Source organism: Symphodus melops (assembly GCF_947650265.1).
Source record: "Symphodus melops genome assembly, chromosome: 5".
Lineage (NCBI taxonomy): Eukaryota > Metazoa > Chordata > Actinopteri > Labriformes > Labridae > Symphodus > Symphodus melops.
The window spans coordinates 882483-899981 of NC_136695.1; the positions used below are offsets into that span (position 1 = coordinate 882483).

The 17499-nt window shown below is 48.3% G+C and overlaps 1 protein-coding gene across 1 annotated transcript; it reads right to left on the reverse strand.

Annotated features, from left to right (window-relative positions):
* Window positions 1–4959: 4959 nt before the first annotated feature.
* LOC306824506 (methyltransferase-like protein 27) lies at window positions 4960–14867 on the reverse strand. Its single transcript, XM_079344685.1, has 6 exons — window positions 14789–14867; window positions 13383–13514; window positions 12738–12866; window positions 12483–12618; window positions 7639–7731; window positions 4960–5505 (listed from the first exon to the last, which is right to left on the reverse strand). The coding sequence occupies exons 2-6, from the start codon at window positions 13491–13493 to the stop codon at window positions 5282–5284; spliced, it is 693 nt and encodes a 230-aa protein (XP_079200811.1). The 5' UTR covers window positions 13494–13514; window positions 14789–14867; the 3' UTR covers window positions 4960–5281.
* Between the last annotated feature and the right edge of the window lie 2632 nt (window positions 14868–17499).

Genomic DNA, 17499 nt, shown 5'->3' on the forward strand with positions numbered 1-17499 from the left:
GCAGGCTGATCTGCAGCTGGAAGCAGTGAGCGAGGAAACACTCGGAACAGATGTGAAGCAACATCCAACTTCTCAAATCTCAAACTGAAGAAACATCAGAAAACACTCCCTCGCTCTGTGTGTGTGTGTGTGTGTGTGTGTGTGTGTGTGTGTGTGTGTGTGTGTGTGTGTGTGTGTGTGTGTGTGTGTGTGTGTGTGTGTGTGTGTGTGTGTGTGTGTGCGTGCGCGCGCGATTTTATCGCGGAAGTGTCTAACAGCAGAGGTTGTTGGGAAACATTTTACTTATTTATTTCATGCACTTCAAACAAACAAACAAAATAGACCAAATAAAAAACGGACAGTATGAATATTTACAGATTTTCCTCAGACACATTTCTCTGAAGTTCGTCTCCTTTTCTCTAAACTGAACACCAAACCCTCCTCTTGTAAAACCTCAAAGTCAGACTGTGAGTCAGTCAGAATTAAAAACAGGACTGAGCATGTCATGTTTTAGTTACTGTGTGTTTGTTTTGTCTTTCCTTGTCTGTCACTCCCTCTGTGTTCTCCCTTCACCCTTAATGACTCATTGCTTTCAGGTTAGTCCACAGGTGTGGTCACTTCAATCATCTCATTATTTAAGCCGGCTCCTTCCACACTGCCGGCGCCAGATTATTGTTCTTCCCTCAGTGGTTCGTACTCTCTCTGTGTCTTTATCAGTTATTTAGTGGCTCTTTGATTGCTTGTATTATTCCCTGTCGTGTTTTTGACCCTTCGTGTTTTTCTCCCTCTCGCTAGTTTCCCAGTCCTGCCCGTCCTGCACCTCGTGTTCCTCGTCGTCTCGTTCGTCTTCATCTGGCTTCCACACGCGTGTTATTGATCACTCTCAAGTCACATTATATTCTTGTTGCACATTTGGAGTCACATTATATAAGGAAAGGATCTATCTTTATCGAAGGAAACTCTGAATGTCCACACAGTGTTTATACATGATATTATTATACAGCATTTCTTACATTACTCTGTTGAAATAGAGTCAGTGGGGTTCCCCGGTCTCTAGCTCAGTTATTGTGAGGGTCCAAAGCTGAAATGTCTCTGCTCTACATCATCATTGATACAGTTCTTGCACACTGTACCTTTACCATTTCTGCAGGCCAAGATACATTCAACATCTTTCTCCATACAATTAAAGCTCCTCAGGAGCCATTGGGTCCTGTGTTTGAACCAGCTTATAACCATAAACTCCTCCCACCCATCAATAGTCACTGAGGTCCAAAAGACTCTGCTAAACCTTCCAGTCCCAGGTTTTGATATAGGCCATATAGGTGTATGGTTGTGGATGTGGCCATGAATCCTCTGCACCCGACCTCTACCAGGAGCACCTGTGTACACCAGCCTTGTTGTTGGGCCTTAAAAGCTAAATCGCTGTACTTCAGCATTTTTTTGTTCATACGCTTCACTCACTGTAGCCTCCCATCAGACCGTCAGCTCCACGATGAACAGGGATTCTGTCAGATTGACCACAAAATAAGATCTGGCCTAAGATTGGTGTTCAAGATCTCAGGTGGAAACTCAAGTCTCTGATCAAGATCATCCTGTATTTCCAGTCCCTAGCAGCATCTAAGAGGGTGCTATCGTCTCTTGCTGCTGGTTTAACTGGTCCCTGTCCTGCTCCCATGAAGGGGGTAGTGGATGGGTGTCTGGATGTTGGGTGAGGGAGGGCATTGGTGGTGGTTTGCTTTTCTTGCAGAATGATTGCCAACTGTAAACAAGACTTGTTTATGTCTCCAGGTGTAGCGGTCTTGGGACAGACTGGTTTTGCAGCAGGCTGTGTCTGAGCGCTGCTGGGGTTTGGCAGCGAGGGCGTGGCGGATCTTCTCCAAACCACTGACTAAGATTCTTGGGTGTAGCAAGAACACCGTGAAACTGATTTGGCTTCATTCTGTTTCCCACAGGTCTCTCCATGTGAGCTTACAGTGATCCAGATTTTCCCAGGCAGTCCACTGACCCTGTTTGGCTTATGGCATATGTGTCAAACTCAAGGCCCGAGAGAGATGCATCGAAACGACCCCCCTCTAGATTCAAACTACAGACCGTCTACACGGCAGGTCTCTGAGTGATAACGATGTAGTTCTCACACCCGGCCAGTAGTGGGCAGTGGAACACTCACCAGTACAACCACTTCCTCCACAACATCCTGTTTAGCGGCGAGTTCTCCCAGGTCTTAGCTAAACGCTGCGTATGGTCGCCCTGCGTATGGTCGCCCTGCGTATGGTCGCCCTGTGCGGCGAGTTCTCCCAGGTCTTACCTAAACGCTGCGTATGGTCGCCCTGTGCGTATGGTCGCCCTGTGCGGCGAGTTCTCCCAGGTCTTACCTAAACGCTGCGTATGGTCGCCCTGTGCGGCGAGTTCTCCCAGGTCTTAGCTAAACGCTGCGTATGGTCGCCCTGTGCGGCGAGTTCTCCCAGGTCTTAGCTAAACGCTGCGTATGGTCGCCCTGTGCGGCGAGTTCTCCCAGGTCTTATCTAAACGCTGCGTATGGTCGCCCTGCGTATGGTCGCCCTGTGCGTATGGTCGCCCTGTGCGGCGAGTTCTCCCAGGTCTTACCTAAACGCTGCGTATGGTCGCCCTGTGCGGCGAGTTCTCCCAGGTCTTAGCTAAACGCTGCGTATGGTCGCCCTGTGCGGCGAGTTCTCCCAGGTCTTAGCTAAACGCTGCGTATGGTCGCCCTGTGCGGCGAGTTCTCCCAGGTCTTACCTAAACGCTGCGTATGGTCGCCCTGTGCGGCGAGTTCTCCCAGGTCTTAGCTAAACGCTGCGTATGGTCGCCCTGTGCGGCGAGTTCTCCCAGGTCTTAGCTAAACGCTGCGTATGGTCGCCCTGTGCGGCGAGTTCTCCCAGGTCTTAGCTAAACGCTGCGTATGGTCGCCCTGCGTATGGTCGCCCTGCGTATGGTCGCCCTGCGTATGGCGCTCTGTGCTCGGGTAAAGGTTGAACTGTTTGCTGCAGGTGTTCGATGCTCTTTGGGCGGCGACACACACGATGTCTCATATCAAGGTTCTGTTTATACAACGAGCTGCTGAAGCACATAGCACAAGAGAATCCACCGCCATTGTTGTTTATGTTTGTTCTCGACTACTGTGCATGTCCACATGTACGGGGGGAGGTGTGGTGAGGTCATCGCAGCCAGAGAGTTCGCTCTGTTTCGTTCACATGGCTGTGATACGCCCCCCCCCCCCCCGTATCAGTTTCACTCCACCCTGGAGGTTTTCGTTTTACTGTCACAGCGTCTCCGTCGAAAAGGGGCCTAAAATTAAATTTTTGGTCCATGATTTGACCAAAAACATGAACTATGCAGCTCACAATTCTTTGTTTTACAGTAATTAACTGACAAACATGTTTTGAACAAAGTTATTGTCATAACTTGTTTGATGTTATTTTGTTTTATTAACTTCGATAGTTTGATCCTTTATTGATGGAGTTGTGTGAGTTTCATGACCTGAAAATTTATGAGGATTTATTTATTTATGTTATAACAAAGCAACAAGCCACTTTAATATTTGTAACTTGGAGAAGTAATAAATTCAGAGTTATTTAACATTAACTAGCAATTACATTTATTTTACATTACGTTTAGTTACATAGAAGTTACATCTGGCCCTTTGTGGGCAGCCATTATGATGATGTGGCCCTTGGTGAAAATGAGTTTGACACCCCTGGCTTATGGTGTCTTGTCAATATTTACCAGTCCTTTGATTGCATCTTTGTCATTTAACATTTGATACCAAATCATGCTCGTGTGTTCAAGTCAGCCTGAGAAACCTGAGACATGTCAATCAAGTTGTTTTGCTTAAGGCATTCATTCTTTGAGCAACGATGCTAAAGAAGATTTTACTTCAACATGAAGAAGACGGATTCATCGACACTGGTCGATGTTTGAGGCATCCGTCTCCTTGGACATTAGTACTCCCCCTGCTCTTCAACATGCTTTTCGGATGATTTGTATCTTTAGTCTCCACAGAAACCACAAGACTCTTTGGAGTGTTCTTATATATCCGGTAAGGAACTCCGTTTGGTCCTGGTGCAGGAAGGCTACCCTTGTCATCTTCACTGCATTGGCAATCTTAGACCACTTTGGGGAACTTTTGTGGAACTGGTGTTCTGGCTGAATTGGTGGTATGTCTGATGGAATATTCCTTTGTTCCAGTCTTTGCTCATCTCAATGTTTCTCCTTCAGATGGTGCTCCAGATCCCTCTTTGGCCCCTTTTGGGATCCACTCTTTTCCTATGTGAAGAGGCCTTTCATAAATCTGACAGGATCCTTGAAGAAGGATGTTCTTGCCTTCACCTTGTCTTGCGTCGGGTTCGGAGATTTCCTGCTCTCTGCAGTCTTCCCAGGCGACCCTTCAGCTCTGCTTGCAGGAGGTCAGTGCCTTCTCTCTCTTCCACTGACGATTTCTTCCATCGTTTCCTCAAATCTCTCCTCTCTTTGATAAGGTGCATGATTTCCTGTTGCCTTCAGGACTTTGGAGGGGGTTGGTGTTTCCTTCTGCCCTATAGGAGTAGATCACGTCACTCATTCTCTCCAGTTTCATCTCCCCTGTTCCTCGGACTTACTCAAGGATCACACCCCAGATCTGAATCAGTGGTTGTCCACTCATTCCTGCTGTTGGAGCCTGGCCACTTGACTTGGGGTCTGTGGCCTTGGATCTTCTTCTATAGCAGGCTGTGGCTGGTTTTCTTCCAGGATCTCAGATGTGGTGCTTGAATTATTCTTGGCCGTTGGGGTACTGATACTCATTGGACTGTGGGTTGAATCCGGCCACTCAGCTTTACTCAGCTGACTTGAACTTTCTCTCAACATGGCGCTGGCGGCCATCTTGAATTTCACCCTCTGGCAAAAAGGCCAGGATATTTAGGAGGGACCTGAGGGCTATTTATTTTTTTAAGTTTTGGACCCAACAACAACAACATACAAAAACATTTCATGTGCATCATTACCTGAGTATGTTTATTCTAAAATATGTTGCCTTCAGGAACATCTTGTGAAACAGGGGAACTTATAAATGGTTTGTTTATTTCACTCGGGTTAATAAACATAAAAAACAAAGTGTGCGTAACCCGAGCTGTTTCTTCAGGTCACTGAGGTGTTTCTGCTTCACTGTCATTTCTGACACTTGATCTCAGTGAGCATGGATGGATACACTTCTTCAATCAATCTTTATTTGGACAGCAACAATTCTCAGAATCAGTTTCATTTATATTATTCTCAACACGTTTTCTCAAGACTTGACAGAGAGCAGACTTTACTCCTTATGTAACTTTGTCTTCTTGTACAGATAGACCGTCCCGCAGATGAACAGCTCCCCCTGCTGGAGAGCGTCCATCATGTACCTATCTGTGTGGTCGACAGCCACATGACTCCACAGCCCCTCGTCCTCCATCAGCTGCAGCTCCCTCTCCAGGTCACACTGGTACATGTCGTGCTCTGCTCCTTTGTGTTCCCCTCTCACCATGCACACCAGCCCTCCTGCACACAGATCACAGCTGCATAGAATCACACTAATAACACGCGTGTCACTGACTGACTGCTGAAATGAAATGAAAATTCAAAATGTATGTACATCAAAGTCTGTCATTTTTTAGGTAAAACACCAATCATTAACATGTCATTTTCATCTAAACACAAAAACAATTTATTTGACTTTTCACTTGACCCTCTGCTGTCACCAGCCCCAAACAGGTGCAACAAAATAAGACTAAACAACAAGACACAATATGATTGTTTTCTATAATATATATAAGAAAACATTTAATTGCTATTCCAAATACATTCCGTCTCCTATTTTCTATCTTACATATTATTTATATGAGACTTGGACTCAACCTGCTGCGTTCAACAATATAATCACCTAGTATCAAATTGTTTTCTTTGTCATTGTAAAAAATATAAACATACAGCGACCGCATGACTGCAGACGCTGCACCAGCTGCTTTGACAGTGGAGGTGGAGAACATGGTCCACTCGGACTCAATGCCCCCAGCCTCCCCCGGGATCTGTGAAAAGCTCGTCCGGAGGTGGTAGTTGAAGACCTCGCTAACAGAGGGTTCAGCCAGATGTTCCCAGCAGACCCTCACTACACGTTTGGGCCTGCCGAGTCTGACTGGCTTCCTCCCCTCCCAGTGCATCCAACTCACCACCAGGTGGTGATCAGTTGACAGCTCAGCCCCTCTCTTCACCCGAGTGTCCGAGACACATGGCCAAAGGTCAGATGACACGACCACAAAGTCTATCATCGACCTCCGGCCTAGGGAGTCCTGGTGCCACGTGCACTTATGAACATCCCTGTGCTAGAACATTGTGTTTGTTATGGACAAACTGTGACTGGCACAGAAGTCCAGTAACAGAACACCACTCTGGTTCAGATCAGGGAGGCCGTTCATCCCAATCACCCCCCTCCAGATCTCACTGTTGTTGCCCACGTGAGCATTGAAGTCCCCCAGTAGAACAATGGAGTCCCCAGTCAGAGTGCTGTCCAGCACCCCTCCCAGGGACTCCAAGAAGGCCGGGTACTCCACACTGCTGTTCAGTCGTAGGCCGAGACGACTGTTCGAGACCTGTCCCCTACCCGAAGGCGCAGGGACACGACCCTCTCGTTCACCGGGGTGAACTCCAACACCTGGCGGCTGAGCTGTGGGGCTATGAGCAAGCCCACACCAGCCCGCCGCCTCTCACCGCGGGCAACTCCAGAGAAGTAGAGAGTCCAGCCCCTCTCAAGGAGCTGGGTTCTAGAGCCCAAGCCGTGCGTGGAGGTGAGCCCGACTATGTCTAGCCGGTACCTCTCAACCGCCCCCCCCCCCCCCCCCCCCCCCCCGTGAAGTGATAGTACATGTCCCAAAAGTGAGAAGCCGTCGACTGCCGCCCGATCCACACTGCACCCAACCCCTGCAGTTTCCTCTGTGGTCCACAGGAGGACAGGCCCGTGTCGTCCGCTCCGATGAGCCCAGCCACCAGGCGACAAGGCACTCAACCCACAACCCACCAGGGCGGGACGCCAGCTCCGCCATGCCTGGCAGCGTCACTGTCCTTTTGATGAACAACCAAAACAATGCAACACAACCACTATCAAAGAAATAAACTAAGTTATGTTATATAGTTGGGAATTCACAGAAATTGTACTACAACTGGACATTAAAGTTTAGTAATATTCCATTTTTTAGAAAATGTCCTCTCTTCCTCTCTTTGTGGGCACAGAGAGGAACTCAAGTATGTACATAAATAGCACACTGCCATGCTGGCTATCCAGCATACCAGGAGAAAACAAAAACCTTGTTCAACCTGTATTGTTATCTACCTGGCTTAGTTTAACAGCAACACTGCATGGATGCCTCCCATAGGTGCAGCTCTTCACAGTCACCACCACACCCAGTGATCTAAGCCCGATGTGTGAAGGTTGTTCCTTTTAAACATGCTAATGAAAAACAGCAGTGAGGTAAAGATGACCTTCACTTTAACGCCTCATGTTGTCATTCTGTCTGGTTACTTTCAGTGTTCGATGCTTGCTTTAAGCTAGCTGCTGATTTCAGAAAGCATCAGTGTCCTCTCCGTCCCTCTAAATGTTTCAGTTCACCTGCTGGGACTGTTGCTTCAGGTTCAGGTTACCTGGTTTGGCGGCGTTGCAGAGTTCTCTGACCACACTGACCGGTATAAAACCTGGACCCAGAGCACCAACGAGGATCACCACGTCAAACATCCCTGAAATAACAGAAGAAGAAGAGCTCACTCAGTTTCCAACCAATCATACTTTAAAGGACCAATCAGAGAGCTGCTCTCTTCCTGTGTGATCAGTCAGCCAATCAGAGAGCTGCTCTCTTCCTGTGTGATCACTCAGCCAATCAGAGAGCTGCTCTCTTCCTGTGTGATCATGAAGGAAACCTGCTGTGTTAGATAGATAGATAGATAGATACTTTATTGATCCCGAGGGAAATTCAAGGCATCCAGTAGCAGTATACAGACAGGCAGGACACAAGACATTAGTTACAATACACACCTGCTGTCCCCCCTCCCCTCTGTATACAAAATCCCCCAAACAAGATATAGCAGCCCCTATGTGACTAAGAGTAAACATAATTACAGGTTAAACCTGTGCAGTTAGCATTAGCATTAGACTTAAACTTATATAGCATAATGTACATAACCTGTGAGGAGAGAAAAACATGTGTTGGTTAAAAGAGACCTGTAAACAGTTAAAGAGCCTTAGAAACAAAGAGCTGACCTTCTAGAAACTAGTTCCATGTGCATGTACAGAGGTGTTTGAGGTAGTGCCAGAGGTGTGAGTACAGTCATTAAACAGTCAATGCAGGAATGTAAAATGGCTCACCAACTTAAAGGAGCAGTGATTAGCATTAAGTGTCCTAGACAATAACCTGAAACCAGGAGTGCTTAGGGTGATTATCATTGAGTACCCAACTATTGGGGAGCAGATTAGCATTAAGAGTTGAAGACAATAGAGTGAAACTTGACCTAATTAGGGTGATCATGTCAACCATTACAGATGTAGCATAACACAACAGTAGGATGAAACCAGACATGATTAGGGTGATTATCTTTAAAGTGACCAGTGCTCAGTAAGGTGACTATCAATATGCATTAAAGTGTCCAGCTGGAGGCTGACTCTGAGGTCAGCAGTGCAGATGAGGAGTGAGAAAAAAGTGAAAAAAGAGTCCAGGGATCACCGTGTGCTTCTTCCCTGCCGTGACAGTGAAGTGTAGTACAGTCTTATGGCCTATAGGGGGACAAAAGAGTTCTTGAGTCTGTCCATGGAGCACGACTGTGACAGCAGTCTTTCGCTGAACATGCTCCTCTGCCCGGTGAAGGTGCTGTGCAGAGGGTGGTGTGTGTTGTCCATGATGGAGAGCATTTTGTCCAGAGACCTCCTCTCTACCACTGTCACCAGTGAGTCCAGCTCTGTACCCACCACAGAGCCGGCCCTCCTCACCAGTCTGTCCAGGCGTGCTGCGTCCCTCTTCTTGCAGCTTCCTCCCCAGCACACCACGGCGTAGAAGAGGACGCTGGACACCACAGACTGGTAGAACATCTGCAGCAGCTTTTTGCAGATGTTGAAGGACCCCAGCCTTCTCAGGAAGTACAGACGGCTCTGTCCCTTCCTGCAGGTAGTGTCCATGTTAGGCGACCAGTCCAGCTTGTCATCCAGCTGCAGCCCCAGATACCCGTAGGTCCTGACCACCTCCACGTCGACCCCCCGATGGAAACAGGTTCTAGATGTGGTTTGTTCCTTCGGAAGTCCACCACCATCTCCTTGGTCTTGGAGGTGTTTAGCTGCAGATGGTTGTCACTGCACCACGTCACAAAGTCCTGGATCAGGCTCCTGTACTCCTCCTCCTGTCCATCCCTGACACAAGCAACTATCGCAGTGTCGTCCGAGTATTTCTGCATGTGGCAGAGCTCAGAGTTATACTGGAAGTCCGAGGTGTACAGGGTGAACAGGACGGGGGAGAGCACAGTCCACTGTGGTGCACCGGTGCTGCTGACCACAGTGTCAGATGTGCAGTCTTTCAGTCTGACGTACTGTGGTCTCTCTGTGAGGTAGTCCGTGATCCACCTCACCAGGTACGAGTCCACCCTCATCTCGGTCAGCTTGTCTCTCAGTAGGAGGGGATGGATGGTGTCGAAAGCGCTTGAGAAATCAAAGAACATGATTCTCATCACGTTGCTCCCTTTGTCCAGATGAGAGTAAGCCCTGTGTAGAAGATAGAGGATGGCATCGTCCACGCCCTGTCACTGGAGGTTGTATCTGTTCTGGTGGAGGTGTTGGGGGGAGTGAGAGGGGGGGAGGGGGTGTGTAGAGGGGGGGAGGGGGTGTGTAGAGGGGTGCTGGGGGGACAGGCACTGGCTGCAGCGACGGGGCTGTCGAACCTGTTGAAAAACAAGTTGAGCTGGTTTGCTCTCTCAGGGTCCCCGTCTTCTGCGTTGTTATTTTTCTTCTTGCAGCCTGTGATGGTCTTCATGCCCTCCCAGACCTCTCTCATGTTATTCTGCTGCAGCTTCTGTTCTACCTTCCTTCTGTACTCCTCCTTTGCCTCTCGGAGTCTGACCTTGAGTTCCCCCTGCACCCGCTTCAGCTCTGCCTGGTCTCCCTCCTTGAATGCCCTTTTCTTCCTGTTAAGGATCTCCTTGACATCGCTGGTGATCCAGGGCTTGTTATTCGGGAAGCAGCGCACAGTTTTAGTGGGAACCACAACGTCCATACAGAAGTTCATGTAGTCAGTTGTGCAGTGTGTGACCCCCTCAATGTCATCACCATGGGTATCTTGTAGGGCACTCCAGTCAGTGGTCTCAAAGCAGTCTCTGAGCGCCTCCTCTGCCTCAGGAGACCACTTTCTGAAGGTGCGTGTAGTTATCGGTTGTCTCTGGATCATAGTTTTGTACTGTGGCTTTAGTAGGACCAGGTTGTGGTCGGACTTACCCAGAGGTGGTAACGGGGTGGCAGTGTAGGCGTCCTTCACGTTTGCATACAGGAGGTCTATTGTCCTGTTCTTCCTGGTGGGACAGCTTACAAACTGGTGAAAGTCCGGTAGTGTGGAGTTCAGAGTAACATGGTTAAAGTCCCCTGAGATGGCGATGAAAGCATCCGGGTGCAGCGTTTGTAATCTTGAGGTGGTCGCGTGGATGACGTCACACGCATGTTTCGGCGTGTGCCCGGGGAGGAATGTAAACACAGACCACGATCGCGTGAGAAAATTCCCTCGGCATGTAGTAAGGACGGAGACTTACCGCCAGCAGCTCGATGTCTTTGCTGCACGTTGCCTCCTTCACAGTAACATGTCCATGGTGGCACCATCTGTTGTTAATATACAGCGCGAGTCCTCCTCCTTTCCGTTTGCCGCTGCGTTTCGTGTCTCTGTCAACAGAAGCTTCTCTGACAACAATGCAGCAGCCAGTATGTCCTCCTTCTAACTTTAGATTCTGCTCCTGAATGCTCTGGATCTGATTGGACCAGAGAAGGTAGGCGGGGCTTTGAAGGCCGTTTTGGACGCCCCTGGGTTTGCCAGATATGAGAGCAGTTATCAGGTGAACAGGTGTTGCAGCGATGGAAGCGGGCAGTGGAACTGCTTCAGATAGAAGTGATTGTACCCGAGCTAAAAAGCCTCTGCATGTTTCTAATAAGCTCCAGCAGCAGAAAGCTGCTCAAACTAGGATCAATGTTGGAGATGAAACATGGAGAGAGGTTAGAACGCAGAAAGCTTTACAGACCCATGCAGAGCTGGCTAAACACTGAAGCTACAGTGTCCACCACATGCAGAGCTGGCTAAACACTGAAGCTACAGTGTCCACCACATGCAGAGCTGGCTAAACACTGAAGCTACAGTGTCCACCACATGCAGAGCTGGCTAAACACTGAAGCTACAGTGTCCACCATATGCTGACCTGTGTGAGAGGAGGGGGCGGAGCCAGCTCTCTGTGATGATTAGAGTTTAGACTGCAGTACTCATTTTAAACACTAGGGGGAACACAGAGTTACAGTTTGCTCCTTTCAGGTGTCATACAGCTTACAAAAGTTCAAAAATACAAATTAACGAAAAACAAATGTCATATATTTTGGAATTGATTATATATCAGACGTGATTAAAACTGCAATTAATGGGGGGGGGGCACATACCTGATGACTCAAATGAAACGGCACAAAGATGAAGTGACTTGAGTACAAAGTTGTGTTTTGGGTGTCACATAAATTGAACTAATCAAAGTGTTTAATTCCCTGGAAGAGGCCGGTGATCGTGCAGGTTGATATTTACAGATTTCAGTTTTTATTCTGCTATGAACTAAACTCATTGAACTTCTTTGCTCTCATTAGGCCCGTTTCAATTGAGCAGTCCGGCTCGGGTCACCTCAGTGGGACGGTAAGGATTGGTTATTTGGGAATCTTTCCCGGGACTAGTCATTGGAAACGCCGCAAAATGTGCGCCGTACCGAGGCGACCTGAGCCGGGCCGCTCGGTGGAAACAGGGCTTTTGTGTTGTGCTTTTCTTCTTTGTTGACTTTATGAGTTAGCTGTTAGCGGTGAGCTGCCATCATATGTCGCTATCGTCATCCGGCTTACACGCCGACTACCAAATAGGACACGGGTTGCTGTGGAAACACAAACGGGATCAGGCTTAATCGAACCAAACCGTACCAAACTGTACCGATCCGTACCGGACTGCTGTGTGGAAACGGCGCAATTGGTTCCCTGAAAACACAGAACCCACCCAGGGCGCTGTATGAATTATGCTGAAGGTGGGCTGAAGTCAAATTTACTGCGTTATTCTCACAGCATCAGAAAGGATGAGAAAGACACCGTGAATGTGTCTGAATGATGCACAATGTCTCCTCATTGGTCAAATATCCAGACAGGAAGTGAACCTGTGTTCTGACGCTTTGCACCGGGAGAACGAGACCGTGTGTGTACTGGATCAGAGTGTGTGTGAGGTGTGAGTGGAGTGTACCAGTCTGTGCAGGCAGGGGTTCAGTTCCCAGTAAGGCCTGTCTGAGGTCCTGATAGAGGCCGGTCTGAGCGGCTAGCTCCAGCATGCCTTTACTGCCGTCCACTCCCACAAAGTTCCTGAAGCCCACTTCAGTCATCTGAACACAAGAAGAGGAGGAGGTTAACAGTGTGTCCTCTGGGAGAGAGAGGGGGAGCAGAGAGAAGAGCTGGCTGGTCCATCACACTGAAGATACCCTTCATACGTTGTTTTACTCACCAGTTTGGCGACCAGTCCAGATCCACAGGCCACGTCCAAGACCTGAACATCCTCACGACTTCCAGAGAAGTTAGCATCAAGGAAATCCACCCCGATGTTTGGAGCCCTGTAGTTCAACAGCCCGAAGTCCTGTCAGGGTGAGATACTTTCAATCAGCTGCAGATCTCAACTTCAGAACACAGATCAGGGTCTCTGAGGTCCTCTGATCAGGGTCTCTGAGTCCCTCTGATCAGGGTCTCTGAGGCCCTCTGATCAGGGTCTCTGAGGTCCTCTGATCAGGGTCTCTGAGGCCCTCTGATCAGGGTCTCTGAGGTCCTCTGATCAGGGTCTCTGAGGCCCTCTGATCAGGGTCTCTGATCAGGGTCTCTGAGGCCCTCTGATCAGGGTATCTGAGGCCCTCTGATCAGGGTATCTGAGCCCCTCTGATCAGGGTCTCTGAGGCCCTCTGATCAGGGTCTCTGAGGCCCTCTGATCAGGGTCTCTGAGGCCCTCTGATCAGGGTCCTCCTCTCCACAGGGTCTCTGAGGTTTTTGCCAGTCTCTATGATCTTCCTTTAGTTGGGGGGCAGGCGGTTGACCTGCGCGCTCCTCGGATGACCTCATTTAGGAAAAAAGACATAAAGGAGTCGACCGTCTGTCCACTGACATGCTCGTACGTTGACATTCCGTCGTAAAAGGTTCTGGTCTGCTGGGAATCGGCTCCTGCACAGGACTGAAGGAGAGCCTTCACTTGGTCCGTGGTCCTGCAGTCCGACATGATGAGGACACGAGGTCAAACCTGCGGATGACATCATGAGGTGATGTGAAGAAGACATGGGGGGGTCATTCAGCCTCATACGGCTCGTTCCCCCCCACTCACAGCTGCCGTTGGTTTGATTTAGTTATGAACAATGAGAGCTCGTCAGTGATTGGACGAGAGAAAGTCAGTGGGAGGAGTCGTCATAGTTTAATTTTGTACTTCAGAGTTTGATGTCTTGTTTTCGTTCTTATTTCACCTCGTGTTGTTTCCCTGAGTTTAGTTTTTGTCACATCCCCGGGTAAAGTGTTTGTTTATTTTATGTTTTCCTCATGTTTCATATCCTGTGCTTGTTTTACTTGTTACTCACCCTGTGTCTCGTTTCAGGTCTGTTGGCTGCATGCCCTTCCCCCAGTGTGTCTCAGCCTGCTGATTACCTGATGTGTCTCACCTGTGTCTTGTTAACTCCACCCCCTGTTCAGTATATAATGTCCGTCTCCCCCTCACTCTGTGCCAGTTCGTCTTGTCTCATCGTAGCAGCGTCCCAGCAATTCTAGTATTCTGATTCTTGTTCTGACCCCCGTGTGTTTTTGGATTCCCTTTTTGCATGTCGATTTTGTACCTTCGCTTTATTGGACTGACTACCGTGTACCGAACCCTGCCTGGAATAAATGTTTTGAGAAACTGTTTTTTGTCCCACTGAGTCGTGCATTTGGGTCTCTTTGAGTGTTCGTGAAAGTTTTGTTCCTTGTTTTGGATTTTGGTTTTGAAAAGTTTCGTTTTGCCTTTTCAGTTGACATAAATCCTTTTTTTTTAATCTGCAGTGAGATCCTCCTCCCTGTTTTTCAGCACTCACTCGTGACAGAAGGAAACTGTTGGACTTCATAAAGGTGGTGCGTGCAGTCATTTCAGCCTCAGTCCCAATCCCCGGTCCCCCATAACCACATGCACTGCACCATGTTGGTGAAAAAGAATTTCCCCTCGGGGACAATAAAATAAAAGTCTAAATGTTTCTAAGACGTTAGTAGAAAGGTTGTTTCAGTGAGATTTCACAGTTTGGACAGAGTGAATATCTTTCACTACATAATAGGAGCCGATGATGATTGTTTTAAAAAGAGACAGAAAAAGACTTCCTGTTTGTTGAATCCAAAAATCCTCCCCTTCATGTAACAGCAGAGTCAAAAGCTCTCAGTAAATTAATTCATGCTAAGTTCATCACTTCATCTAAAGTCGTACATCAAACACTGAACATTTAACTTTAAGCCTCTCAACACGTGATCATCGTCTCTGTCTACAAACAAGCTCCAAAGCTTTACCTGTCCGTGATGCTGCTGTGCAAAGACGTGAACCTCTGCAGGCTGATCTGCAGCTGGAAGCAGTGAGCGAGGAAACACTCGGAACAGATGTGAAGCAACATCCAACTTCTCAAATCTCAAACTGAAGAAACATCAGAAAACACTCCCTCGCTCTGTGTGTGTGTGTGTGTATGTGTGTGTGTGTGTGTGTGTGTGTGTGTGTGTGTGTGTGTGTGTGTGTGTGTGTGTGTGTGTGTGTGTGTGTGTGTGTGTGTGTGTGTGTGTGTGTGTGTGTGTGTGTGTGTGTGTGTGTGCGTGCGCGCGCGATTTTATCGCGGAAGTGTCTAACAGCAGAGGTTGTTGGGAAACATTTTACTTATTTATTTCATGCACTTCAAACAAACAAACAAAATAGACCAAATAAAAAACGGACAGTATGAATATTTACAGATTTTCCTCAGACACATTTCTCTGAAGTTCGTCTCCTTTTCTCTAAACTGAACACCAAACCCTCCTCTTGTAAAACCTCAAAGTCAGACTGTGAGTCAGTCAGAATTAAAAACAGGACTGAGCATGTCATGTTTTAGTTACTGTGTTTGTTTTGTCTTTCCTTGTCTGTCACTCCCTCTGTGTTCTCCCTTCACCCTTAATGACTCATTGCTTTCAGGTTAGTCCACAGGTGTGGTCACTTCAATCATCTCATTATTTAAGCCGGCTCCTTCCACACTGCCGGCGCCAGATTATTGTTCTTCCCTCAGTGGTTCGTACTCTCTCTGTGTCTTTATCAGTTATTTAGTGGCTCTTTGATTGCTTGTATTATTCCCTGTCGTGTTTTTGACCCTTCGTGTTTTTCTCCCTCTCGCTAGTTTCCCAGTCCTGCCCGTCCTGTACCTCGTGTTCCTCGTCGTCTCGTTCGTCTTCATCTGGCTTCCACACGCGTGATCACTCTCAAGTCACATTATATTCTTGTTGCACATTTGGAGTCACATTATATAAGGAAAGGATCTATCTTTATCGAAGGAAACTCTGAATGTCCACACAGTGTTTATACATGATATTATTATACAGCATTTCTTACATTACTCTGTTGAAATAGAGTCAGTGGGGTTCCCCGGTCTCTAGCTCAGTTATTGTGGGGGTCCAAAGCTGAAATGTCTCTGCTCTACATCATCATTGATACAGTTCTTGCACGCTGTACCTTTACCATTTCTGCAGGCCAAGATACATTCAACACCTTTCTCCATACAATTAAAGCTCCTCAGGAGCCATTGGGTCCTGTGTTTGAACCAGCTTATAACCATAAACTCCTCCCACCCATCAATAGTCACTGAGGTCCAAAAGACTCTGCTAAACCTTCCAGTCCCAGGTTTTGATATAGGCCATATAGGTGTATGGTTGTGGATGTGGCCATGAATCCTCTGCACCCGACCTCTACCAGGAGCACCTGTGTACACCAGCCTTGTTGTTGGGCCTTAAAAGCTAAATCGCTGTACTTCAGCATTTTTTTGTTCATACGCTTCACTCACTGTAGCCTCCCATCAGACCGTCAGCTCCACGATGAACAGGGATTCTGTCAGATTGACCACAAAATAAGATCTGGCCTAAGATTGGTGTTCAAGATCTCAGGTGGAAACTCAAGTCTCTGATCAAGATCATCCTGTATTTCCAGTCCCTAGCAGCATCTAAGAGGGTGCTATCGTCTCTTGCTGCTGGTTTAACTGGTCCCTGTCCTGCTCCCATGAAGGGGGTAGTGGATGGGTGTCTGGATGTTGGGTGAGGGAGGGCATTGGTGGTGGTTTGCTTTTCTTGCAGAATGATTGCCAACTGTAAACAAGACTTGTTTATGTCTCCAGGTGTAGCGGTCTTGGGACAGACTGGTTTTGCAGCAGGCTGTGTCTGAGCGCTGCTGGGGTTTGGCAGCGAGGGCGTGGCGGATCTTCTCCAAACCACTGACTAAGATTCTTGGGTGTAGCAAGAACACCGTGAAACTGATTTGGCTTCATTCTATTTCCCACAGGTCTCTCCATGTGAGCTTACAGTGATCCAGATTTTCCCAGGCAGTCCACTGACCCTGTTTGGCTTATGGCATATGTGTCAAACTCAAGGCCCGAGAGAGATGCATCGAAACGACCCCCCTCTAGATTCAAACTACAGACCGTCTACACGGCAGGTCTCTGAGTGATAACGATGTAGTTCTCACACCCGGCCAGTAGTGGGCAGTGGAACACTCACCAGTACAACCACTTCCTCCACAACATCCTGTTTAGCGGCGAGTTCTCCCAGGTCTTAGCTAAACGCTGCGTATGGTCGCCCTGCGTATGGTCGCCCTGCGTATGGTCGCCCTGTGCGGCGAGTTCTCCCAGGTCTTACCTAAACGCTGCGTATGGTCGCCCTGTGCGTATGGTCGCCCTGTGCGGCGAGTTCTCCCAGGTCTTACCTAAACGCTGCGTATGGTCGCCCTGTGCGGCGAGTTCTCCCAGGTCTTAGCTAAACGCTGCGTATGGTCGCCCTGTGCGGCGAGTTCTCCCAGGTCTTAGCTAAACGCTGCGTATGGTCGCCCTGTGCGGCGAGTTCTCCCAGGTCTTAGCTAAACGCTGCGTATGGTCGCCCTGCGTATGGTCGCCCTGCGTATGGTCGCCCTGCGTATGGCGCTCTGTGCTCGGGTAAAGGTTGAACTGTTTGCTGCAGGTGTTCGATGCTCTTTGGGCGGCGACACACACGATGTCTCATAT

Bases quoted from the DNA above. Each gene is read 5' to 3' on its own strand.
- LOC306824506 (XM_079344685.1), bottom strand. From the start codon at position 13,493: ATGTCGGACTGCAGGACCACGGACCAAGTGAAGGCTCTCCTTCAGTCC. The intron at 12,867-13,382 runs GTCAGTGGACAG...TCACCCTGACAG, and splicing joins GAATGTCAACGTACGAGCAT to GACTTCGGGCTGTTGAACTA. The intron at 12,619-12,737 runs GTGAGTAAAACA...TCTTGTGTTCAG, and splicing joins CTGGACTGGTCGCCAAACTG to ATGACTGAAGTGGGCTTCAG.